Source organism: Ziziphus jujuba, chromosome 11 (assembly GCF_031755915.1).
Source record: "Ziziphus jujuba cultivar Dongzao chromosome 11, ASM3175591v1".
Lineage (NCBI taxonomy): Eukaryota > Viridiplantae > Streptophyta > Magnoliopsida > Rosales > Rhamnaceae > Ziziphus > Ziziphus jujuba.
Window position 1 is genome coordinate 5,654,997 of NC_083389.1, and position 27,102 is coordinate 5,682,098.

The following is a 27,102-nucleotide window of genomic DNA, read 5'->3' on the forward strand; positions in this document are numbered from 1 at the left end:
ATAAAAACATCACCAGTTTAAAAGTAAGTTGGAATCTGACTAGATAATTCTATGATTCATATTCTCAAATTTTACAAACCCAAAAACCAATTTAGTTATGGGGGGAAAAAAATTAAAAAAAGAAACCATAATGTAAGCTCGAGTGACGCTTGGTGTACAACGCACAACTCAAAATCATCTGAATGCGTTCACCGAGTCACTGGGTTAAAAGATACTTTTTTTTTTTTTTTTTTCTTCTTTTTTGGTAAAAGGGTTAATAGATACTTGGATACCTTTCATCCTCAGGTCTATGTAACGTAGTTTCCTTTTTTTTTCTCTTCTTTTTTTTCTTTTAATGTTATTAAACGAGTTTCGTTTTTTTTTTTTTTTTAAATATCGCCATGGTATATGTTCATTATGCTATATATTTTCAACTTCCAATTGTAGATAGCATATCCAAACCTAGTCGCATGCTCCAGATGAAGAGAAAATTCCACCTCTTAGATGGGTTTATTAGCTTGGAAGTCGTATTCCACAAAAAAAATCTCTACTACAAATTACCATTTGTGAAGCATCTATTAACCCTTTCGAGTCCATTCCTTAGCTTAAAGCCCCGAAAACTAAGACACTCTGTAGATCCCAGTGTAAATGTTCAACAAGCTAACACAATCATATGAACAAATGCCGCCATGTCTTTCCTCATATCCAGATCAATACCCAGATTATAGCAAAGAAAAACGAAGACCTACTGAACTGAATGCCATAAACCTCTAAGAAGTTGACATAAGAATGGCTTCATAAATGTATAAAGGACTGCACCTATAAATTGTCCCTAAAGACTTACACATGAAATTTACTCAGTCCACATCCACAAACGAAGTACAATCAATGTCCTGAAGGGTGATTTTACCCATATACAAATCATGTACATGATGAGGACAGAGAGGAAGGCATTTGAGATGGAGACTCTCATGAATCACACCCATCCCCTGAATCCATTTCTCTACATCCAGTGGATTCACATTCAATTGTCTTTGCAATAACCTCACCCTATAAACAACAGTATCTGTTCTCTCACAGAAATGAGCAACGCATGAATATGGAGGCTCATCAGAAGCCAATCTAATCAAAGCCAAGCATAGAGCCCCATCTACAAGTTTCGGATCAACAGAAAGATTTTTATCTCCCATCATCTTTACCTCCTTCTCTGTGGGAAAGTGCACTTCTTCGTTTCCGCTCATATCAAATATTTTCAAATCTTTAGTGTAATGTTTAATGGCTTCTCGTTTGGTGGATTCATGCTTTTCTGCTAGTGTCAATATACAAGAGAATCTCAAGTGATAAGTTACAATAGTTTTGACAGTCTTGAAGTTATGACAGCAGGAGAAGAAATCAAGCCACCTTCGCCCTACACCTCCATACCATTTAACAATATCAGCATCTTCAAGAGCAGTGAGAAAACTGATTGGCCTAGGACGACCCATATGATTCGTAAACCCAGCCAACTTAACCGTCTTCCTAATAAGTTCTATGGGAGCATCAACTTTCATACAGAGTTTTGTCAAATCCTCAACTGTGGTCTTAGCATATTTCTGATTCTCTTCCTCCTCCCTTCTCCTTTCTTCTTCCTCCAGTAACTTTCTAGCTTTGGTTGGATTCAAATGCTTGTCTACTTGCTCTTGAAAGTTATCATAAGCATCAACAAGCTCTTTGGGCAGTTGATCTCTAATATGTCTTAAAGAAAGGAAATCGCCTGCTGATAACATCCTGTGCCAATTCCAACGCTCCTCCAAAGACCCAAAGAACTCTTGCGCAACTTCATTAGCCCAAGTGTTGAAGATTTCTCTGACTTCATTCTCGATTTGATAATCAAATTTAAACCCATCACTTCTCTTCAACTTTTTAAACACATGACTAAAAATTTTCATCCCCAATTTCTTCCTATTCCTCTCCCTTGCATTTTTCAGTTCTAATGATCTAACTTCCTTCTGCCTAAGGTATTTTTTTCGTGCTCTAATAGCTTTTTCAGACATAGGAGGATGTAAAACAGAAGGTTCCGCTGCCCGTAGTTCCATTCCTACAAAATCAATTTTCTCAGACACTGCACTATGAAGAGCTGTTTCTACTTTATTTACCTTCAATTCCAATCTCCCTTCTAAGTATTTCAGCACCCAGCTCTTCAAATCCATAGTCAGCATCTTAGACCCAGATGTTATCACTAGTATGTCATCCAAGTACCTCACTGCATACATCTTTACGGGCTTATGAAAAACATGATCTTTGGAAACAACCTCATTTGGATCAAACTTAGGATTCTCTTGATTTTTCTGGAGGCGCATATCTTGAATTTCTTTATCAAACCCATCAAAGTAAATATTGAGTAAAATTGAACTCAATCCACTTTCCTGAGGAAACCCTCTTCCAAAATAACAGCCACCCAATTCAATTTGCACCGCATTGCATTCAAACAACCTCCTAATGATATCAACTAAGATTCTATCCTTTATCTTCTCCCCCATAAACATGCACAATTTTTCTACATGCGTACTATCAAACTTTTCCCGACCAAAGCTAACATTAAACCACCAACTGGGATTTTGAACCGAGTTCTTGAGGTACCTGATCGCCGTGTGACGACCCATACCGACGCGCCCTCCATAAGAAAACGTCACAAACCGCTCATCATACACAACCTCCAAAACCATCCGAACAGCTTCGATCAAAACCTTCAATTTCAAGCTGGGCAAAACCAGAGACTCACCTCCTCGCTTAGTCGAGGGCTCGATCGTGACGCAACAGGCTTCGATATCGAACTGATTCTGATAAAGCTGCCTACCCATTTCGTGGATGGAGAAACGCTTCGAAACCAAATGAAGAATGGAGGGTGAATCCGCCTGGTAGTCAGCGTCGTCTCTGGTTGGTGAAGTGGTGATGTTCTGGCAAGCAGTGAGAAGGACGGCGGGCAAAGCGACGACGTTTTGGACGAGGTTGGAGAAGTTTCCATGGGAGTATTGGGCGAGAACCAAGGCTTTGAGCTGATGCGCAGAGAGTGGCTCCGTAGAGTTTGGGTTGTTGGGTAGCAGAACTGAGTAGGGCTTGGTGCGAGGAACGCAAAACAAAACGGCTAGTCTTCTGAGGTTTGTAAGCATTGATGAGTGAATCTAAGCCACACTCCCAGAAACCAGAGGCTTAATGGCTGTCGCAGAGACACTGGACTGGATCTTGCTTGCTTGGGTTAAGTGAAGATTAAAATGGGATCAATATTATATTATGGGCCATTGAGCCTACAATTCAACTCCCATCCTTGCCCGCCCAAGAATTGTGGAAAACCTAGCCCATTAGTTGAAGGACATGGCCCATCGTTCTTCATTTTTAGGTGGTAATTTTTTTTTTAAAATTATAGGTAAAAATGCTCAATTATTAAAGCTGTTCAACCATTAAATCTATCATGTTTGCCTCTTTAGAAGTTAAATTGAGGACAATAATAAATACACGTTTGATATACTACAAGTACATAATATGTCATAGAGGACTTCAGCTGGTATTGACATGTGGAAAGCCTTTGATACAAACAAACGGGCAAAAAAGAAAGGGGAAAAAAAAAAAAAAAAAAGGACAAAATTAGAATGGTCCTATTGTTTTAAATGGATCCAACAAGAAAATTGATGTCACAACCAAGGTACTACATTTTTCTGTAGAGAAAATAATAATACTGCTCAATTTGTATAAAATTTTAAAATTTCTCTTTCATTTTTACTGTGGTTGTCCAATTTAGTTGAGAAATTCTAACACAAATGACAAAAGAACCTATACCAACAATGTCTCTGGTCCTTAATACTTTAATGTAGGAAGTTGCTTATCTGTCTAACAATAATTCAAATTTATTCAATGGTTGTTCACATTTTCCTGGAAATTACATGTGGGACTTTAAAATTCAAAAATCATTGTAACAACAATGTTTTTAATGTTATATGTATTATCTAATTTATTAAAATATTTATCAAATATATATATGTAATTATTTGATTAGTTAAGATATTAATATAATCTAATTATGAATAAGTGAATATTTTTAAAAGGACAAAATATAGCTAAATATAATCCAATTAAATACTAATATATATAGATTTTAGATATTTTGGAAGATTAAGAGCATATTTGATATGTGAAATATATATAGTAATAGAATAGTTATTTTATTGGATTAACTATTATTACATTTAGTATATTTTAAATTTTAAAAATATTTATTTCATAAGAATATTTATTCCTCCGTTTCATGGAATAATTATTATTTTTAAAAAGCTCGATTGCTTTTTACTTTATTGATAGGATAAATATTTTTATCATATTTAAAATGTATTCCACAAAACTAAAAATATATAAATAACAATCAAATTTGACTTTTAATTATTTTTTTTATCAAATTTAATATTTTTATAAAAGATATTTATAAAAACTAAACATTGAATTTAAATCAAAATAATAATCAAATATATGAATAGAAATAATTAATTTTTTTTTTTAATTCCTATAAATAAGTATTCTTATTCATACCAAACATGACCTAAATTTATCTCCTTATTCTTCTCATATATCCATTTCAGCCATCCTGGATACAGCAAGTTGCCAAATTGAATGCAAATTGTTGCTACCATTTATCATAAATAGCTTTTGGTACAAATTTTCTATTATCATTTCTTGATTTCCTGAATGAATTTTTCTTTGGTTTTGTTTCTGTATACATATAAAAATAGAAATAGTATAATAACCAGTAAACAACAAAGTTATTGAAGAATTTTTGTTAAAATATAAGATATAAAAAAAAAATGTAACTTTTACCAAACATGACAAAGTATACTGCCGTAAAAAAAGGGAAAAAATCTACCGGCTTTTACTTTTACTTGAAGCCAAAAAATTTTATAGTGATTTCCACCTGGGGGGAATTGGCTGGTCATAATCAGTAGCAGAAAAGTCCAGGCAAAGGTTTTCTGTCATTTACACGACAGTGAAAGGCAACGAAGTTTCCAGGAAATTGAGCAGGATGGTTGGAAAAGGTCACAAACCACGACAATTTTTTAAAGTGTCCAACTTGGGTAAAATGACCAATTTGTCCCTATTTAAAAACTTTGATTTATTTTTCCTTCTGTCCAAACAACAGTTTCCTAGTTATTTTATTTGTATTTCCCACCAGATTAGTTTAAAGGGTAATTAATTTTTAATATAAAATATCTTCCCGATGAGGCCATTTTCAAGCCAGTTATATTCCATAAACAAACAACACAAAAGATAAGTCTCACATTTTTTTGTTTCTATAGTTTTTTGTATGCATGTTCTTATCTTTCAAGGGAATTGAAAAAAACACCCATGTTGCTCTCATCCCCTCACTCCACGCCAAACCGCCCATTTTCCATGACTTTTTCTCTGTTTTCCAAGAAACTTTAACATTTTTTATTATTACAAGTAATCGAATTGCGGGTTGAATTTACAAATCCTGGAGGTGATCAACAATATATTAAATAGTTTATGTAAGACAATTTTCCCACATCGATATCAATAAAATAAACAATACTCAGTTTTTAATTTTTAAAATTCAGTTAATGGTTTTCCAAGTAATTGAAAATCTAGATTTTTAATTGTGGTATAACTTTTTAAAAGCTGTTTGTAATAATGTTTGAATATTTTTCTGAAAATATTTTTTGCTTTTAAATATATTTTCAGCCAAAATCAACAAAGTATAATTATTGACAAGTAAATTTGATATACATTGTTGATTCGCTTTCTAATAATTAATTTAAATTAATTATTATTTAATATGGAACCAAAATCTTATAAGAGATTTTGTGTTCGGTCCTAAATATTACCATTTAAATCTAAATTTATCTTCTCCATTTTAAAAGGTTTACACAGAATTTCTTAAAAACTATTTTCTCCAGATTAGCTTTGTTATATGGACAATGAAAAATTTGAACATGGTTTGCTAGCTGTTTGATGGGTAAATGAACTGGAGATAGCAGGGTTAAAATTTTTTGATAAATAAATAAAAGTTTAAAAATTCTGATAATAAATAAGAGATATAAAATATGTATATTTTAAGCATTTGTGGGATAATATTAAAATTTTTAGGTTGTCAGAATAAATGCCTTAATTATTACACAAACTCCAACCTAACATTCTTGGTATATACATTCCTCATGAGCAACAAAATTAGTTAATTAGTGGGAAAAAAACTGGGGTAATATAATAATATGTTTAAATGTTAAGAAAGGAATTTTTGTATTTGGATAAATAAATTAATTGTGGATAATTGTCCACTTCTTCTTGCTAGATCAAAGTTTGCTATCAATGAATAGAAAATTTCGAGGAAATTATAGAGAAAAAAAAAAAGGTAATTGGAAAGAAAAACATTACTTTTCTCCACCATATAATTTAAAATGCATAAATAATAGAGAAAAAGAATAAATTCCCAAACATAAATAAATATATATATATATATATTTAAAAAATTCTAACCTCTTTATAACTCCAAATTCAATTGATATTGATACAAAACATAACAATAAAACTTTTTTAAGAATCCTTTTATCTGGGATTTTCAAACTTTAAAGTTCTATTCCACTTTCAAATTAAATGAATTATTTTTCCTTTTTCAAAAAAAAGAAAAAAGAAAGAAAGAAAGAAAAAAGGTTGGCAGTGAACCTGCAAAAAGAAGCAAATAATACAAATTCCAAAGAGGAGTAGGTAGTTAATAATTAAAAAAAACACCAAAATGAAGTCAGTCCATACGCGACATTACTATTTCTTGTAGCTTTTTGCATGTGCTACGATGTGTAATCTCCTTAATCATGCATTTAAATATGGTGAAAGTGCCTGCTTACAATTTTTTAATTTTATTTTTATTTTTTTGTAGTGGAAGGAGCTTCTTTAGCACCTTCACTTGCAACAAATTAAATATAAGAAATTGAAGCAGACAATTATTTTCATGTGCAACATTTGTAAACTATTAATACCATTAAGGATCATGTTTTTGTTTTCGTTTTTTCATTACTTAATTTCTGCAGTATTTCCGCTTTTGAAGTTCGACCAAATTCATCTTAAAGGAATATGGTCACCACTCTCAGTGGCTGTTTAATAATATAACCTTCTTCTCTGCAAGGTCCTTCTTCATCAACTTATGTGCACAAAACTCAAAAGCACTTTGCAAGTGTTAAAGCTTGTAAAATTTGATTAAAGAAAATATTTTTGAAGTAGTGTGGATAGATATTATCTTTGTTAACAAAATGAAACAAAGACATCGTCTTTTTTAACTTATTAGATTATATTAATTTCATTTTAAATTACTAATTATAATCACAATTGATATTGTTCAGTTTTTCTATTAAGTCGGAAGCAATTTTGAGAACTAGAAACTAAACAGGAAACTGGTAGAGTTTGTAAACTCTTTATGATTAACAAAAAATCCTAGACCAACACTTTTGGAACTTTCGTTCAAAAAAAAAAAAACAAAGACTTATTGTAAGAGGATTCAATGATTAATCACAACCAATGTTCCAACACATACAACTTATTTATATCAACATTTAAAAATTTAACATTTACGCTTCAAAAACATTTGATGAAACAGTGATAGCAATAGTATTGCTTTGGCATACCTAATTAATCACGAAGTGCACTTTGCCTTCAATTCAAAGTAAAGGAAATATCGTTCATCCAACCCCCTTTGATTATAACAATAATTTGACTTCCACCGTCGCCACTTTCTCTACTCCCACAAAATTACATATTTTCAAGACAACAAATAAAAGAAAGAGAAAAAAAAAAAAAAAAAAAAAAAAAAAAAGCCTTCTAAAATTACTGAAAAAACCACCTCCAGTATTATTAAATTGTTTTCATACAAAATCTAAAACACAGTCTGTACTTATATTCACTGATCTTCATATTCCATAAAAATGATATATATATATTTTTGGGAAAATTCATAATGCATATATATGCTGAGAATCCCATCCACACATTTTTTTAAGATCACCATGATTTTTTTAACTTCACCAATCATTTCTCACCATTTTTTTTTTCCAGTTTTTGGTTATACTCTCTCCTTGAAAAGGAAAACATACATCCAGAACTGAATATATCCGATAGAGGAAGAAAATTTTTTTTTTTTAATAATTAAAACAAAGACAAAAACAAAATAAACGACTTCGAGTTTTTAACATCAAGAGCTAAACATTTGACGCATATATATATATATGACTAGCATGATCACACGCTAATAAAGATTATGGATCACAATCTTTGAAGCTCCATCATACGGGAAAAGTCCTCGAAGCACACAAATCCGTCGCCGTTCTTGTCCACTCCGGCTATCATACGCCGGCAATCGTCTAACGTACACTGCTCGTCCCCTATAGTCGTGAAAAAGTTCAGTAGCTCCTCCGCCGTGATTTTCCCATCGTGATCCGTGTCGAAGCAATCAAACGTCTCGCGGAGCTCCGAGTGGCAAGCCGGCTCGCAAGCCGCCGATTCAAACCGACTCATCAGAGCCTCAACGCTTATACAACCGCTGTCCTCTCTAGCCTCAACTTCGCTCAACATCATGGCGACCTCCTCATGGCTCGGCGGCTGGCCTCCCAGCCTGCTCAGCAGAGCCTCGAGCTCTTTTCTCGAAACCTTGCCGTCGTTATCCCTATCTATTATTACCTTAATCGCTTGCATAAGCTCAAAATTAACGTTGGTGGTTATCTCCGACAACGACCAGTCACCCGAAGTTTCGGGCAAGACGCTGGTGGGAGTCCCCGTTCCTCCGGCACCTTCTCCTTTACCGGATTTGAGATTCGTCGACGACGAGTCGGAAGATAAGGACGTTGCGGACCCGAAGGAAGGCGGGTCGGAGTTGGAGAGAGAAGACCGGTCCTTTCTGGACCGGAAGATCCGTCTGGGGCTGAGATTTTTGGGGGTGATATTCTTAATAAGCTTCATGGAGGAAGGTAAGGAAGAAACAAAAGCGAAGAGAGAGAAAGATAGAAGAAGCTAAGGGGTTGAGGAGAAGGAGAGACGAAGCTTTGGGGGTTAAATGGTGGGGAGAGAAACGACTCCATTGCAGCTTCCGCGAAGCTTCCCAACCTCAACTTTTTAATCGCTCTATTTATATTATCATATTACTCCAAAACAATACCGTTACTAATTAACAATTATTATTATTATTTTATTCCTTTCTTATCTTTTCTGATTAAAAAAAATCCGCTTTTTTTATTTGTAATTATGAAGCAGACTCCTTTGGCGTGACTTTTGAACACTGTTTTTGGTGTGAATTTTTTTTCTGTTTTTTTTATTTGTTTTTAATTTTTTATATAGGAGGCAATTAATTACAAAGTAAAAAACCCACAAGAAAAGCTGTTGCTCTTTTGTTTTTTAGTGTGATGTTCGCCAATTTGTTCATTCTTTTCGATGTGACCGATAGTTTTGAAGATTTAGTTCTTTGTGTACACGTGGTATATAAGAGTTTATTGGTTTTATGGAGTTGTTAATTCTTATTATTTTTGTTAAAAACAGGTTGTTAAAAATATTAGGTTGTCAAAGCATTTTGATTATTCTTTTGATGTTTTTCTTGGTATTTTTATTCGATTGGTTTTGACTATTTCATTTCATCACTCTACATAATCATCGTAGTTTTTGTTTTTGTTTGGATCTCTGCATAATCATTACAGTAAATCTAATTTATCTTCTTCTTCTTTTTTCACAATTTAAATTCCCATTTCTTTTTATTCTAATATAAATTCAATCTTCAATTCATTCAAAAAAAAAAAAAATCAATCTTCAATTCATAAGGATGTCATTACGTAAATAATAATTCATTCACAATAGTTGGGCCCCCCAAAAAAAAAAGTGAATAAGAAAGCAAATATTTCTTATATAAAACTGTCACTGGAGTCATTCAATTAACGATTAAAAGCTCATAATTCTTTGTTTTTAAAATTTATGTGAAAAAGAAAAATTAAAATCGATAATTGTTTTACCATATTAATTTGTCATTATACAGGCTAGTGCTCTTCTGGTTTTATGACTTTTACTAATATTATTTTGACCTATTAATGTATTCAATTTTGATTGTTCGAGTGGTTGAATGGTTAAACACCAAAAAAGGGGAAAAATAAAATTATTGGGTAATTTGAAACTTTTTTTCTTCTTTATAAAGGGTATAAATTGAACCTAAAACGTCACACGTAGGAAGAGTGAACATTAGATTTGATCGTAGATCAGTCTATCTATCTATATTATTCATTTTGTTTATCCTGTTATATGTATTCATTTTTATTATTTTTAGTACTTTTTTTTTTTTTTTGGTGGATGGTATGTTTACTTTTTTTTCTTTTTGGTTGAACGTATATTTACTTTTATTGACGCATATATTTGCTTGATTTTCTTCCTTATTCTCACCATCTTTAATCTCAAATAATCCTTTGCTTATCTTTTCCCTTCATTGTATATTATGAATTTTAAAACTTTGACATACATATTTGAATTGCATAAATTAAATTGTAATGTTTTTCATAAACTCGAAGGAGCCAAATTCGATCAATTATAGTTTCAGATGAGATAAGAATGAGATGAATTGTATAAGGTATACATGCCACATCGATCCAACGTGTCATCATAAATTAATAGAAAGTAAACATTTGGTTTTACTCTGTGTTTTGATTATTTTTATTAAATAAAGACCCAACTAAATACAAGCAGTCCCACATATTGAATTTCCTCGTACTGATGATGGAGATGGAAGAGAAGTACTGCATGTTTTTATGTTTTTATATGCTAACAATTCTTGGTAAAAACAGAGACCAAATCACGAGTAATTAAATTTATAATCTTCGTTCATCTATTATTTATATTTGAATTTCAAAATTTCACGAGAAGCCATGCATGGATTTGTCTGTCTCTATTGGTTCCTTTGCTTATTTGGCAGATCAGTCAAATTAACGAAATAGAAATAGTTATTTGGTGTACATTAACATTTATAAATTGGATATCTAATAATAATATATATATATATATATGCAAATAATGGAGAATGGCAATAATGAGGCAGAGGAAGTTTGGTTCGGATACTCATATACAATATAATGATTGGCAGAGATATTCTTAATTTGGTAGCTACGGCCTACATGGAAAATAAAATTTGTTTAGATAGGCAGATTCATGGATTAGGAATAAACACTCATATTAATTTATAAATGATCTGTTGCATCAATTTATGTGCACTGATTTTGGAAATAGGGTCTATTTTTTTAAGGGTATACCGTATACCTCTTTTGCTGCTTCTTCTTCTTCTTCTTCTTCTCTCTCTCTCTCTCTCTCTCTCTCTCTCTCTCTCTCTCTCTCTCTCTCTCTCTCTCTCTCTCTCTCTCTCTCTCTTTAATTGATGCTTATGATTTTTATTTTATTTTTATTATGCTTTTGATTCTTTAAAAGAATAATTTTGTTCTTCCATTTCAGTACTTCATTTGTAAACTGGAGTTTAATATTTATACATCTATAAATTAATGGAATCTAAGACATAATTTTTTTTTTGCTGGAACAATCTAAGACATAATCTTATAATGAAATGAATGTCACTTGAATGTTTAATTTGTTAATAACAATGGAAAACAGTGTTGAAAAGAAATCAGTGTGCTCTGTTGATCAATTTGGTTATATGCGTTTAGAAAGAGCTAACTTTTTGACTTGCACCAAAAACTATTTGAGAGCCATATGTAAAATTCATGAAATTTGTTCACAAACTGGCTTGCCTTTTTGGTTTATGAAATTCTCCTTTTTAGCATAAAAAAAAAAAAATGTTCATAAATGGTTAACTTTTTGGGCATTTAATCTTCCGCGGACCTTCTCACCTCCTGAATGGTTTCAACTTTCAATATACGACGAATGGTTTCAACTTTCAATATACGACATGCCTTTTCACAATGGATATGCAAAAAAGTAACGAGAAGGACAATTGCATAAAGGGCCTTAGTTGAAGACTACAGATAGTAAGCCTTGGATAACAGGACAAGCAGGGAAGCGAAACACATGGTCAACTTTTTAAATAACATAAATTTAATAAGTAATTACTAAACATCTATATATTTTTATTATCAGAATTTTAAAATTGATAATAATTTTAAAAAAATTATTATTAATATTATTATAAGAGATGAATATTAATAATTTTTAAATATTAATAGTTATTTTTAAAAAAATTATTAATATTGAAATTTACACCATGATACAATGTGAACTGTTATTTTTTTCAAATTTGATTTTCAACAATGGGTTGATAAAGAATAACGTTGACCAGAAATAGACAAACTTAAATCTAACCATTTGGATAAAAAGGCTTTATCGTTCTTGCAAATGTATAAACATAAATATAAACACAATACTGTCAATATACACTAATTTTTTAAAATTTAAAAGCAGCTTGTAGAAATATTTAAATAATTTTTAAAAAATATTTTTAGAAATTAAAAATACTCTTAACAAAAATCAAAGAATAATTTTTGAAAAAAAACATTTATAAAAAAGTAGAAGAAAAATAAAAGTAAAAGCAGTTACGAGAACAAGACCTTAATTAGTCTATTTGAATCTTTGACAAGTTTTGCCTCGTGATGTGACATTTAACACGTAAGCAAATACTTTCCCTTCAGCTGTACAGTGCGGGCCCTCAACTAAAATAATTCAAACCAAAAAACTATTCATGGAAACGATCATCTTCATCCAGTGGCTCTCTCACTGCCCAATTACATCTTTCAATATCACAATTAATTAAAGTTTTTTTGGTCAAAACAATTAATTAAATATAAATTTTTTTCTCTAATTAATAAATTTGTAAATGGTACGCTTATATTACAGAAAAAAATATTATTTTTTATATCGATTTTTTATGTATAGAAAAATATGCTTTTTTTTAATAGAAAAATGTTTAAAATACGTATTGAGCATATTAATATATTATATATGTAAAAAATAATATATATATATATATATCATATATTAAAAATAACTTATTTTAATATATATTTCATATTTATATTTCTTCTTCCATATTTTTAAATTTATAACGTAATATATACTTACACATCGAATTTATAAATTTTACATTTACATATTTATCAACCGGATTTTTTTTTTCTATATTTTTGCTATACCATATTTAACTAACTACGTTATGTTATGCTTTGCTATTTGCACCATCTTTAAGAATTATTATTATTTTTTATCATTTTTATTTTTCTTTTATTTAAAAAAAATCAAAACCCATAAAGAAAGGAAAAAATAGAATTAATCTCTTTAAATTTGTTCCGAGTCATTGTTCCTACCTTAACCAAGCCACTACGTAATTTTAAGTTTGGCCGTTAATGTAGTATTATTTAATAAAAAGACAAAAAGTAAAATAAATGTAGCGAGGAGAGAGGAGAGAGAGAGAGAGAGAGAGAGAGAGAGAGAAAAGAGCATGAATTAATTGCACAATATTGTCAAGTTGGGCAGTCTGTAGAGGACGAGAAAGGCAATAGCGCCGTCTAAAAGGCAATGCAGCACGCGGAAACAGCTGAGCACACGGAAACAAATCAAAATCATGACTCTCTCTCTCTCTCTCTCTCTCTCTCTTTCATTTCACATTCACTTTCCCATCGGAATGCGCTGCCATGTTGCTAATGTGTGCCCCCCAAAGTCAGTGGGCAATGTTGGACCACCACCCAACATTGTTTTTTACCAATCATTCAATATCGCATTTACTGGTGTTTTTATCGTGTTTGACTCTCTGGGATCCACTCCTTTTTCCTTCTCTCTGTTTTTTTTCTTTTATGATATTCTATGTCCATATACAATTTATTAGGTAGAAAATTTAGTTCCCATTTTGTATTACAACCCATCTATATACAAAGTATTAATTGACACGTAATCCTTTTAACTAATCAGTTTTCGTTTTCTATCTTAATCTTGGAAAGTATATAACATTGGCCCCTTTGTCTAGATTTGGATCTTTTTCTTGTTCCTGTCCCATCATTAATTTTCATTTGAAACTATTAGTAATACAAAATAAACCAAGTGATAAATAATAATTAACTATTTTTTTAAAATAAAATGAAATTTTTATTATTACTGTTCGGATAATTTTTATATATTTATTTATTTATTTTTGGTGGAAATATGATGCTTATGATTTTTGGGTGTGTGAATGTGAATGCAAGGAAATGGAATCGCTATTCAACTATAATTCGGTTGCTTCCATTGTCACCCAATTACTGTCTCTATAATGACTCCACCATCCCTTTTCAAATTGGTAGGGTATAGATAAATAATTTATGATTAAAAAAACTGTGGGGCTGTTTATATAATTTAAAAAATTTATAGAGGTATCTTTGTATTTTTGTCAAATCAAAAAGTTGTAATTAATATTAGAAAATCTCCTAACTGATCACATGAAGTGTTTTTGCAGGCAAGACTTAGATGCATAAATAAATACAATAACAAGTAATGTGTATATTTATTAATGTTGTTATCAAAAGGGTGTGATATAAAGAAAGTAATGTCGTGTGATTGGTGTTAGAAATTTACAGATGATTCATTCACATTCTTAATAATCAAAACTAGTTACACAATAGTTATAATCGAACGTGATCTCACAGTAAGAAATGCTGTACCTTGTATTTATAATTTTAATAAAAATTAATTATGGTTCTAGGCTTCCAGCCTTCCCGGTCGGCACGGCACCACAAAAGTTCACAAAGAAAATGGGCGTCATGATATTGAAAAACAAAAGCTACTTTTACAACAAGTTAAAAAAAGGTTTCCAACAAGTCTTTGCTCTTTGAAATTATCAAAAGGATCCAAGGCTTTTTTTTTTTTTTAATTTTTAATTTTTTACGGTTTACTAAGCCCAAGTTTTGTTCATACTAACTCATAATTGAATCTATATTTTATAGTTTTTTTTTTTTTGGGAAATAAATTTATATTTTTTAGTTGTAAATGTTGGTGTCAGTTTGCATAATGAAATTTGATATGGAACAATAAATTTTGAACATTACTGGAAAACGGATCTTCATTCTTTTCTGGATTCTGATAACCAATTTAAAAAAGAGAGAGAAAAAAAAAAAAAAAAAAGCTAGGCAAAGTTTGTTTGATTATAAAATCATTGTTCATTGCAACTATGGCATATATGATCAGAAATTAATTTACAATCAATAAATTTTGATTTTATCAATAATCCAGAATATCAAATAACTTCCCTGTCAAAAATTACTGCAGAGGAATTAGTGCTTCCAGAAGAAATTTGGTTGCTTATCTATCAAGAAAAAATTACAAATAAAAATAAAAATTGTTGCTTGAACAAGATACTTCAAGCAATACTAAGTAGGCCCCCAAATTTTAACTTCTTTTAAATTTTAACAGAATTTCTAACCAAAATGGTTTACCTCTGATCATTACAATAATCTAAACCTGAATGATCCATGGAATTACAGTTTATGCCATCTTCTGGACCATTCTCAGCATCATCAAATTCAGATCCTGAGCTATCATCCATCTCCTTTTCTAGACAGTCAATCTGCACACTTTCAGCTACTTCACTAGGGTAATTTTCTAATTCTTGACTCCTATTTGACAATGTCAAGTCTTCTTTCTTTACAACATTGAACACAATCCCATTATGGATCCTTTCAGGCTGAAGGAGATCACCTTCACTTACCATAATGCTAGATCCATTTCCAGAAACTTGACTTCCAAATTCCCTCTGATCAAACTCTGTGCTTTCAGAACTCCTATCTGGTGTTGTCACCCTTGGGCTCGCATAACTTTGATTGTTGCCCACAATCTGAACTGACATTGAGTTGGGGTTAACATGCAAACCTCTATTCAGGTCAGAATCAGCATCCAAATTCTGGACAAAGTCAACAAACATATTTGCTGAGGTTGTCCTCATCAAGGGCCCACCAGATCTTGTCCATGAATTTAAGTCTGCACTCTCAGATTCACTATCACTTCCATCATGTACATTACGGTGGGCTCTCAAATTTTTACCTGATGGTGCTCCACCTGTGGATCCACTAACTCCTTGATGGAATGAGGAAGTGACATCAGTAAGCAGGTCTTCTTCTAGAGAGCCTGTTGAATTCTCTCGTGCAATGCAATTCCAAGAAGGAATTCTTCTAGAAGCACTGAATCTTACCGTACTGGCTAGACCATGAGAAGAAGCAGCAGCTCTCTCAGCACTCCTTTTCAGTCTCCGCATGTGGTTGAGAATTGCAACACACTCGTCAAGCGCAAGCTCAATGCCACAGTTACCTTTTATAGCCGACAGCTTCTCCCAGGTGCATCTTCGTCCCTGGTTGGCTGCCTTTTGAAGCTCCAAATAAGTTGGGTTTTGTATAATTTTTGAGTACTGGTGCCAATGAAAAAATAAAGTTAAGAAACGGCTAGTTCGTCATCACAAACAAGATACTCCCAAGTAATCCACATAATTAATAATAAGCCCCACAAAAAATGCTCATCAAAACTTTTATGTTTTTTCATGTACCTGTGCAAGTGTGGCAGGCATAACAACAGTAACATCACCTTCCCAGTCCTGAGCAAACAATTTGGCAAGTCCTCCCAAAGGAAAACCAAGTTCCAGTATCTGGTTGCATCTATGCTTCACCTCCATCTCAACAAGGTGAGCAAGCTATACAGTAGTATACAAAAAATGAATTATTATCATTTCACCAGAATATCAAACGAAGAAAACCAGGTTATAGAACTCAATGAGATACAAACATAGTCCCAACAGCTTGTCAATGAAGGCTAATAAACAATTCTCACTTAATTTTTCTATATTCAGACAAGAATGCTTGATAATCAACCAAGATGACAAACCAGTTTTTAAAATTTTTATAGCCAAACCAAATTTGAATTTTAATAATAAGGTTTTGCAAAGTAAATTGATTACGAACAACATCTTGTCTCATGAATCACAAGGCTCCCTGTGTGTGTGTTTGTACAAGAGAGAGACCTTGGCCACCAGAAACAGAAAAAGGATAAACACATTCTTGCGAAGAATTAATAAGATATACAACACTACAGAATATCTGCAAAATCATATTACAGTCCAAAAATATAGATAATTAACCAAGTTTCAGATGATTAGGAACTACACCATCAAAATTGATGAAAAATTTGATCTGAATGCGCAGAAATAAGAAAAACCGTTTTCATAATGATTGCTTATCGATACTATTGATTCATTTCATTTTGATTTGTTTGGTTAGATATTTTCATTTAAAAGAGTGGGAAGGAGAAAAAATGAGAACCCAAAAGAAGGTGGGGGCATTTTTACAAGGCTTTTCATATAAGTAATGAATAAAGACAGAACAAGAAGTACTAGAAAAATAAGAGCAAACATTAATGCGATTGAATCTAAAGCCATAGACATATACCTTGGCAGCAAAGTTGCCTCCTAAAGCTCTCACAAATTCCTTCATCCTCAATAATGGTGCAATATGAGGATTAGCCTGACTCACAATAAAATGATTGACATTGAACAGCTCTTTCAATTGCATCATGGGTAAATCAATCTCCAAGCTACCATCCCTCCAGCGACGCACAGATGTCGATCCCTCCTCTGGACCCAGATTAAATGGAGGATGATAAGGAACAATCTCTCCACTTCGATCCTTAGCCATTAGTTCTTGAGCCTCAAAAAGACCAGGAAAGGCACAAGAAGCAGTCACTGCACTCCATATAACAACATGAGGTGAAGTCAAGTAGTTAAGGCATCTAGGAGGTTCATGCTTTCTAGGAGAGCAAACAGTTATCCCAAGAATTCGACCTGTCATGTCATAAGCTTCTTGAAATGTAAGATTACTTGTTAGATGCCTTAACATCATTTGCAACTGCCTGATCTCATGAACAGCCCCCCGTGTCATAACTCTCTTCACAACTGCAAAAATTCCACCCATCTGATCAAAAAACTGAATTGACTGCCAGGAATCCTCAAAGAAACTTTGCAGCTCAGGCCAAGACCTAGTGGCAACAACAGAACACATAATAGATCCCACGCTAGAACCAGCAATTATCCGGGGCAAAAGCTTATGTTCTACCAGTGTTTTAACTACACCGACATGAAAAGCTCCAAGAGAAGCACCCCCACTTAAAAGCAAGGCAGTTCTTCCAAAAGCATGTCTTGTTTCATGCATGAAAGCAAGCTTCTCTTCCAATGAAAGTTCTTCTGAATCAAAGTCACATACCATTCTCAACTGAGTTGAGACTTCGTCTATATATTCCTTTATGAGTTTGGGCACTTGAAGTCTCCCCTTGTGAAGTTCAGGGTTGCACATATTACCAAGGTTCCTAATAAGATCTGCTCGCATGCAAAAGATAATATCTCTCAGAGATCCCTCCTGGCGACGTTGGTGGAGCTCTTGAAGCTTGTTCCTCACCAATTCTACATCATAAAGATCTGACTCATTCATCTTCGGGGTCTCTTTATCAAGCATCTTAGCAGCATGAGCCCATTCCTCGTATGATAATGCAGTTCTCATCATATTTCTCCAGAATTTCCTCCTATAAGCCATTTCTGCCCTCAGCTTAACGCTTGTGTATCGTTTTAACAAAAACGCGATGATCGTAACCATTGCCAATATCCCTTGAGGGTTTCGAGGATGTAACCATGATATCATGGGTGCCACAAGGTCCTTAAATCTATAGATGAGGTTCAACAATGCACGAAACATTTGATGCCTCAAATGTGACATCGACTTGCAAAATAAAACTCGGAATGCAATAGTTCGACCAACAATGGTTGAAGGTCCAATTGGAAATGGATCAACACTGGCTTCATTGCTGATCTCCATATCTCCGGTCTAACTAAATTGTCTTGAGTTAGAATAATTCTATATGTCAAAGCTCAATTTACAGCAATGTTGTGTTGGCTCCCCCAGTTAAGATTACGAATGAGTATACAATTAAAAGAACAAAATGAATTTTGCCTCTACAACCTCGAATTCTATACAGAAATCAATAAGAAGCTGATTCGTACCAGAAAATGGACAAGTCAGATTTCAAACTCTATGCACAACTCATACTCAATCCTTAAGCTCAAATGAAAGAATTTGGGTATAAAAGAAGATTGATTGCATATATAAAAGCGAGAAGAAATAGGAAAAGAGTGCCAATCAAATAAAAGAAAGACAAACTCCAACTGAAACCCGCCCAAAAGAATTAACAAATGCAAAAAAAGCACGAAACTTGACCTCAAATTGCCAACACCCAACAGCTCTCCAGCCAAACCGAATTCAAATCAAACACCCAAAATCATCAAATTCGAAACGCTCCCTCCACAGAAGTTGTTGAGAAGACAATTAGACAAAAAAACCCAACCGTGCAAAATCTCAGCTGGGTTTCAGCTCAAATTCCCAACTGTACTCAAATCACCAACAGCCAAGTGGGTAATCAAATCAGAGTCCAAAACTCACAATAATCCCCCACAAAAAAAGAAAAGAAAAGCAAAGACCCAATAATTCCAACGGACTTAAAGATCGATACAACAAATGAAATTCAAGTGAAGCCGAAGTACCAATAAATTGGCTCAGCGGCAAACATCGAGATCCGTGAAGGGATAAAGATTGAGGGTATGGTGACGCCGAAATGATTAGGCTTTTTCTTTAAAGGCGGCGAAGATTGGGATAGAGGGATTATTATTTATTTAAAAGATAAGGGAGGGAGAGACAGGTACTGGTTCGCTAGCTGACAAAGCTGTAGTTGTTGATGATGATGTTATATAAGCTTATATGTTAAACTTTTTATTTCCAATTGTGACAACCATTCTAAATACAATACATCTTGAAAACGTGACGGACAGCAGACGAAAACGATGAGTCGTGAGCAATCCAATTTTTATTATTATTATTATTTTTTAATTAAAAAAAGAGCAGTTTTTTGTGTAAACGAAAACGTTTTTTCGGTTGCTTTTGCTTACAAGTTACAGCCTTTTACAGCAACTAACAATTCAACAAATGCGTTGTTGCGACAAAAATAAAATAAAAACAATTAACTGAAAAATAGAAAGCCAATTATGATGGGCTTTGAGTTGGGCTGGATGACTCATCTGGACTTTCTCCTACTTATTGGACCATCAAAGTATGTTGGGCCAACAACGATTTTCATATATATTGGCTCAATCATATTGGGCTTCAGAAATAGCTAAGTCCAAACTTTCAGATCCCTAGCAAATGGGCTTAGTTTTCATGTTTTAATTTTTCTTCTCTATTTTTTACTTTTTTTTTTTTTTTGGTAATAATATTTTATTTGTCCTTTTGGAATAAGATTCCTTATTTATTTATATTCTGCAAAATTCTTTACATTTTTGTACTTGATTGGTCCCACTGACCACCCATGTTTCCACGCGTTTTTGAGATTTTTTAAGTTTCCCACTTTGTGATTTGTCGGTGCCAACTGCCAACCATGAGACTTGATTACTCGGATCTCAACTATCAAAAAAGCGACAATTGTTTATTTTTAAGGCACAATGCATATGCCACCATAGTTGCAAAGCCAATCAGATTCCGCCTTGTCAGCAAAACCAAAGAAAAGAATGAAACCCATTTTATGGTGGCCACATAAATCAACCATGAAAGAATTAGGGTTCATATTATACGCCAAATAAGGAAAAAAAAAAATTAACAAAAAATCAAGAACAGGGTCTGTGGAGTCAGTTATTACCATAGAGATCTACCAAAATATATGTCGTTTATATTATATACAATTTAGGGATGTATTCAATTTAGAGTTTGATGGATTTAAAATGAATTATAGATTTTAAAGGATTTGATGGATTGTTATGGAATTCTACAGACTCCATAAAGATTTTGTAAGAATCCAATGAAATCTTTGGATTTAAAGGTGGATTTTATATTGACAATTTTCTTCACAATTTTCCTGTTAAAATCCTTTCAAATCCATTAAAATCCATCATTTTTTAAAGTCTTTTAAAATCAATGACTTTTTGAATATCACCAGATTTTAAAAAAATTCTATAAAGTCCTAATTGAATACATCTAGATTTTAATGGACTTTTATAAAATCTATCAAAATCTTAATTGAATATCATTAGATTTGTATGGTCTCATTTAAAATCTAAATCGAATACCTCAAAACTTTAAAAAACTTTTAAAATCCTTCAAATTCTAAATTAAATACATCCCCTAAATATGCATATATGTAAAGTACAGAATAGGTAGTATATGTAATTTTGTGAAGTAATTAATATAAATCTCTTTTTATAAATAAAATATATATAAATCTCAGAGACCAATATATACAAGAAAATAGGTATTTGTTTTCATCCAAAAAAAATAAAATAAAAAAAAATGATAATGGGTATTTATTTCTTTCTTCTCCAATAGCTTCTAAAGCTGTGTGCCATTTTATCTTAATAACTTCTCCATAGAAATATAAAGCTTACAGTGTAGGCTGTAGCAGTGGAAAAAGGTTGCAATAGGCAGGCTTTCAACTAAGTGGCCCCCGGCCAAGGAAGAAACTCTCTTTCTATGTTATCATAGCTTGCATGTTACTGCTCCACCTCAACCACGTGTAAGCCTGTTTTTTTGATTTTTCTCAACAACACTTTCTTTTTCAATCATGTTCTTGCTTTAATGCAGTGCTTGGCTCTTTTCTGAAATTGACTGAAAATTATATGATTACCACACAGTTAATTCCACCATATCTCTCTGGAAAATTCCCATTTACTTTAATGGAAATTTCTTATGCAATGCTATCAGATTTCTACTAGGAAAATAAAAGTGGTTCTTTAAAATATTTTGTAATTCTCTCATTAAGATATATCATATATTCTGTGCTTAACATGGCCAAGTCAATTTCTCTGTATGTGTTGTAATATGCAAAGTCAAGCAAGCAATCTTTAGAGAATAGAGACTCAGTCGCATTTCCACCATATTCAAATCTCAAGCTGCCTAGTCTTCTCTGAATTTCAAAAAATCTAGACGCCAAAAACCAAACGCTAAGGCCAAATAAAAACTTTGAATTCCTTATTTTTCTGTCCAAGTCATCTAAAAGAACCGTCTTTTCACTAACCACTAGAATTTCATTCATCTTTGGTTTTCCTAAAAACTCAAAAAAAAAAAATTTTTTTTTTTCTTTTATTATTATTATTTTTCTTTCCCATAATACGAGTAAAATCTGAATTCAAAGGGTTCAAGAATGGTTGCCAAAGAACTTGAAATTGGAACTGGTTCTATCAGTGGTCTAGAATCTGAGCATCTGGCAATGACAAATGAATCAGCTGTTTTACAGAAAAAGGGTGGCAGAAGCGAAGGAGAATCAGAGGTGAGAAAGAAGAAACTGAAGAAGGTGCGATCCATCAAGCTCTCAAAATCACCAAGCTTGAGACCACCAATAAGAAGAGCAAAACCCCATTCCAAAAACCTTCTCATTGATTTATCCAGTGAAGAAGCAAGCTCAACAGAATCAAGCCCATCTCATAGTTCAATCTGTTCTGACGCAAGAACAAATTTTTTCCAGGCAAGCCAATAGGAAAAATAAATAAATAAATAAATAAAAAATCTTGGGCTCTAGTTTTGGTTGTAAGAATTTCGTTTTGAATGACTGAAATTTAATCTATCTGTCCCTCATCTTTGTTAATTTTTAGTTTCTTTTCTTGTTGTAGAAACCAGCAAGAACAATAGCAAGACGATCAAGTTTCAAGGCTGCAAAAACTTTGTCAAGAATGTCAAGTACCAAGTTCAAGAAACCTTTGATGAGGAAAGTCTCAGGGGGAACTGAAGGGAACAAAATGAAGACATCCGGAAGACATTGTGTCAGTTCGTCCGGCGATGAGAAAGCATCAAGGAGCTCTTCAAACAAGCACTTTCAGGCAAGTGAACTTTCCTCTGAGTCTAGTTGTTGTAGTGGTAGCTCTGATAAGATGAGGAAGAAATCAGTTTATTCTTCAAATCCAAACTCTAATTCTCCTGGTCAGAGATCCTCAAGAGTTTTAACAAGGACATCTAGTTTGAAACCTTCGAGGATCTCAACAACAAAAATGGCTAGTATTAAAGCCAAGAGTGGTTCCATCATAGAAAAACCTACATGTTCTTCAACTCTCAAGGATGCTAAGTTTTCTGAGATGCTCAAGTCTCAGCATGGTGGAAATGAGTCCCATGAAAATTCGCTTGCAGAGGTTTGTCCATTCACTTATTGCTCACTTCATGGCCATCGTCATGCCGCTCCACCTCCATTGAAGCGTCTCATTTCCATAAGAAGGCGTTTGTTAAAGAGTCAAAAAGGCAAAGTGGAGAATAGATCTCTCCGTAAAGAAAAATATACTGGAAAGGCTAATAAGAAAGTTCAGACAAGTCAAATGGTCTGCAATGGACAAGATTCTGTTAGTGAAATAGTTTATGGAAAAGAAGAGATAAATGCAGGAACAGAAACCACCTATGGTGAAGGAAAGGAAGAAATCCATGATTCTGTAATCCCTGCCGAAGAGTTACAACAAATCGGTGAGCTTAATACACCAGTTTCTGAAGCAACTGGTGTGGAAGATGAAACTGTTTCATCTAACCACGAAAATGGAAGCAATGGTTCTGCTTGCAATAATAATGATGAATCTGAATCAACTGGAAAAAGTTTGGAGGTTTATGATTCTGAATGTGGCAAACCACTTGATGAATTGAGAAGACCAAAACCAGATAAACTAAAGGAAATAAGTCGTGATTATGGTGTGGACTCTGTGGCCAATAGCGCTGGAAATGAAGCAGACAGCATTCAGAGGAATAATCATAATCAGAAGTACATGAGAATGTGGCACTTGATGTATAAGCACTCAGTTAGAAGTATCAATGGAAGAGCTGAAAACCAGCTTCCACTTGATCAAGATGTGAACAAGACAGAACAAGTTGAAGATGCCCATCCCTTGGGCGAAACAGACAATTTTGGCTCTTGTCAAGGGTTTTCAGAAACCAATCATGATAGAGCCACGGACAGTGACAGTGAAAGCAATCAGAAGATTGAAATCCACAAGAATGATGCTATTCAGATGGTACAAGAAGCATTTGATGAAATCCTTTTGCCTGAAATTCAGGACCATTCATATGATGGTCATTCAGTTACAAGCAGTGTGGAATCAGATCAGGAACTCTCAGAACACAGAGATGAGGAATGGAGCACCTCAAATTCCACCCATTCTTCTATGGACAATGTCTCAGAAAGTAGAGAGGAAACACTGCTTAGAACTGAAAGTACACTTTCCTCAAATGAAGAGAAAACATCATCAAAAGTGGGAGACATTTCAAACCAGAAAAATTCTAAGAGCTGGAGTAATCTAAGAAGAATCATCATCCTCAAGAGGTTCTTCAAGGCATTGGAAAAGGTAAGAAGACTCGACCAATGGAAGTCACAATCTCTACCCTTGGAGCATGTTCCTGAAGCAGAAAAAATAAATCTTAGGCACCAAACATTAGAAGAGAGAAAATCAGCAGAGGAATGGATGCTGGACTATGCACTTCAAAAGGTTGTTTCTAAATTAGCTCCAGCTCAACAAAGAAGGGTAGCACAGCTTGTAAAAGCTTTCGAAACGGTTCTTCCATTCCCAGATATCAAAGCTAGCCTGAGGTCGAATGTAAAAGTTTCCTCCCAAGTAGACATAGTTCAAGTATCTAGTGATATGTTACTTCAAAGTGGTCAACGGAAAAGTAAAGAAAGTGAAGCTCAAAGTTCCGCTGAAAACATGGTTGGCAAAACATCCCATGTGAAAAGTGAGGAGTACACAGGTCAAGCCAAGGATTTCCTTACGGTAGAACCACAAGAGCCAGTTAAATCTCCAAAGCTCAAAGAAACAAGTTTAGCATGCTGTGGCATTAAAACAGAACTGGATGTGTCTCTTTCTGAAGCCACAGGTAAAGACTGGAAGGAAGAACAAGGTGTTACAAGCAATATTCCTAATGGGAACGACAAAGTCATTCTGCCTTGTGATCAACCTGATTCCATCAATATTCATTTACCAGAGATGAACGGTCACAGACCGTGCAATAAGCTGAAGCCAGATGACATTGATAACACCTGCCATGAAGGCCAACTAAATGGAAAAGTTCAAGAGGTACATGAAGAAATTAATTCTAGCTTGAGTTCAGAACCTAGCAACAAGGATTCTGAATTGTGCGGAGAAGTAATTGAGGCCAATAACATAATCAATGCTCATGGTGAACAATCAGAAACTTCTAAAGACCTTCTCCCCGTGGATTATGAAGAATCAATTGTAGTAAACAACAATGTTGTCTCTTCAGCTTCTACCGATCCATCTGAGGATGCCATGGCAGCCAGAAAAGAAAATAATGGAGTAGAAGGGGCAAAGTCTGGATTCCCACAAGGATTTCATCAACTTGAAGGGTCTGAGCCTGAAAGAAAAACTGATGTAGCACAGGAAACACAATTGGAAAAGCAAAGCTACACAAAGATGTGGTTCTTGGTGTATAAGCATATGGTTTCAGGCATTGCAGCAGATGGTGAAACCAACCTACCTGATGGAGAAGGTAAGCTTGAAATGGATTATGGGAATACAATGACAGAGAGGATTTGTGGTCGAAGTTCCCCTTTTTCAGACCAAGACACTATCGCAAAAGACAGTATTGCAGAAAACCAAAGTGTTGAATTCCGCCGTCTTGAAGCTATAAAGTTAGTAGAAAAAGCTATTGATGATATCCTGCTTCCAGAAAATAAGAACAACTCACTTGATGATCAGTCAAGCAACGGTGACTCAATTACTGACCAGGAAACCCAAGAAAGGAATTCAAGCAACTTTTACAAAGAGAGTTTCAGAGAATCTGGAAAGGAAGAAGCAGAGGAAAGCAGAGTTCCAGAACCTAATATCAGTATCCAAGAAGAACAAGAAGAGAGTGTACCAAAGGTGGGAAACAAGAACTGGAACAATCTGAAAAAATTGATTCTTCTTAAGAGATTCATCAATGCATTAGAAAAGGTCAGGAAATTCACCCCAAAAGGGCCAAGGTTTCTACCCTTGGAGGCTGATCAAGAAGCAGAAAAAGTTCATCTAAAGCATCAAGATGTAGATGACAGAAAAAGTTCTGAAGAATGGAAGCTTGATTATGCACTTCAACAGGCCGCTTCTAGACTAACTCCGGCTCGCAAAAGAAAAGTGGAGCTTCTGGTGGAGGCTTTTGAGACTGTCATTCCAACTATTGGAAGTTGAACTTGTTAAAAATGTTATACAGCTTCATTCAAACCAGAAGTTATTACCAAGGTGAAAACAAAATCCATCCATTTTTTTATTCTCCTCTGCAAAACTGTACTAGATAATAAACCACTTCAAATGCACAGTTGACAAAATTCCTGTCACTATATATGTTGAATAAAATCTTAATTTTTTTTTTCTCTGATAAATGTGCAGGTGAAGCAGCTAATCTCTGATAAATGTGCAGGTGAAGCAGCTAATCTCTGATAAATGTGCAGGTGACGCAGCTAACAAATGGCATGGCTTTTTAGCTGCTATTTATAGTGTGATTTAGGATGGATATTGGAGAAATACAGTATATACATGCAGGTTATGATTTTATGGAGATTTTAAGGTGCATATAATATAAAACTTTTCGGTCACAATTTTTGTTTTCTTTGCATATAATATAAAACTTTTCTGTCACAATTTTTGTTTTCTTTCTTTAACCTTCTTAAAGTTACCTTATTGTATAGAAGGAAGAGAAAATTCAGAACTAATATACTTGAAAAAGAACAATGTACAGTTTATTCAAGAAGGTTTTACTTTAGTTTATCCTTGGTGTAGATGGACCTTTTTTGCTTTCAGAAAATGTGGTGGTCAGGAAAGTACTACAAAGAAATTCTGGATATGCAAATATTCTTTGCACATTTAAATATCAAAAAAGTAAGCAACATATATATATATATATATATATATAATGATGGCCGTACTGTTGGAATCATATAACTGTCATTCAAAATTAGTTTTCTAATTCCTTTTTTTTTTCTTTTTCTTTTTTTTCTTTTTTTATAATAAAATATGACATCTCCATTGTAATTATTATACCTAAACTATAAATTTCCTGTTTCTCCGTTGGAAAGACTAATGGT

The 27,102-nt window shown here is 33.4% G+C and overlaps 4 protein-coding genes across 6 annotated transcripts; 1 reads left to right on the forward strand and 3 right to left on the reverse strand.

The window, feature by feature from the left end:
- Positions 1–653: 653 nt before the first annotated feature.
- LOC107433768 (nuclear intron maturase 3, mitochondrial) lies at positions 654–3,212 on the reverse strand. Its single transcript, XM_016045115.4, has one exon. It carries the CDS (start codon positions 3,126–3,128, stop codon positions 837–839), a length of 2,292 nt encoding a protein of 763 aa, XP_015900601.3. The 5' UTR covers positions 3,129–3,212; the 3' UTR covers positions 654–836.
- Positions 3,213–8,118: 4,906 nt separating this feature from the next.
- On the reverse strand, positions 8,119–9,088 carry LOC107433800 (probable calcium-binding protein CML36). Its single transcript, XM_016045160.4, has one exon. The coding sequence runs from the start codon at positions 8,956–8,958 to the stop codon at positions 8,266–8,268; it is 693 nt and encodes a 230-aa protein (XP_015900646.1). The 5' UTR covers positions 8,959–9,088; the 3' UTR covers positions 8,119–8,265.
- A 6,099-nt stretch (positions 9,089–15,187) lies between these two features.
- LOC107433789 (triacylglycerol lipase SDP1) lies at positions 15,188–19,692 on the reverse strand. The gene is made up of 3 exons (XM_016045145.3): positions 17,424–19,692; positions 16,529–16,672; positions 15,188–16,393 (listed from the first exon to the last, which is right to left on the reverse strand). Exons 1-3 carry the CDS (start codon positions 18,837–18,839, stop codon positions 15,425–15,427), a joined length of 2,529 nt encoding a protein of 842 aa, XP_015900631.1. The 5' UTR covers positions 18,840–19,692; the 3' UTR covers positions 15,188–15,424.
- A 1,730-nt stretch (positions 19,693–21,422) lies between these two features.
- LOC107433799 (calmodulin binding protein PICBP) lies at positions 21,423–26,785 on the forward strand. Of its 3 annotated transcripts, XM_060812846.1 has the most exons (4): positions 21,423–21,576; positions 22,297–22,524; positions 22,670–26,260; positions 26,408–26,785. In XM_060812846.1, exon 3 carries the CDS (start codon positions 22,730–22,732, stop codon positions 26,207–26,209), a length of 3,480 nt encoding a protein of 1,159 aa, XP_060668829.1. In that variant the 5' UTR covers positions 21,423–21,576; positions 22,297–22,524; positions 22,670–22,729; the 3' UTR covers positions 26,210–26,260; positions 26,408–26,785. The 3 variants fall into 3 exon arrangements, with proteins under 3 accessions (XP_060668829.1, XP_060668828.1, XP_060668827.1); XM_060812845.1 differs by lacking the exon at positions 21,423–21,576 and having other exon boundaries at positions 21,660–22,524; positions 26,439–26,785; XM_060812844.1 differs by lacking the exon at positions 21,423–21,576 and having other exon boundaries at positions 21,662–22,524.
- Positions 26,786–27,102: the final 317 nt, after the last annotated feature.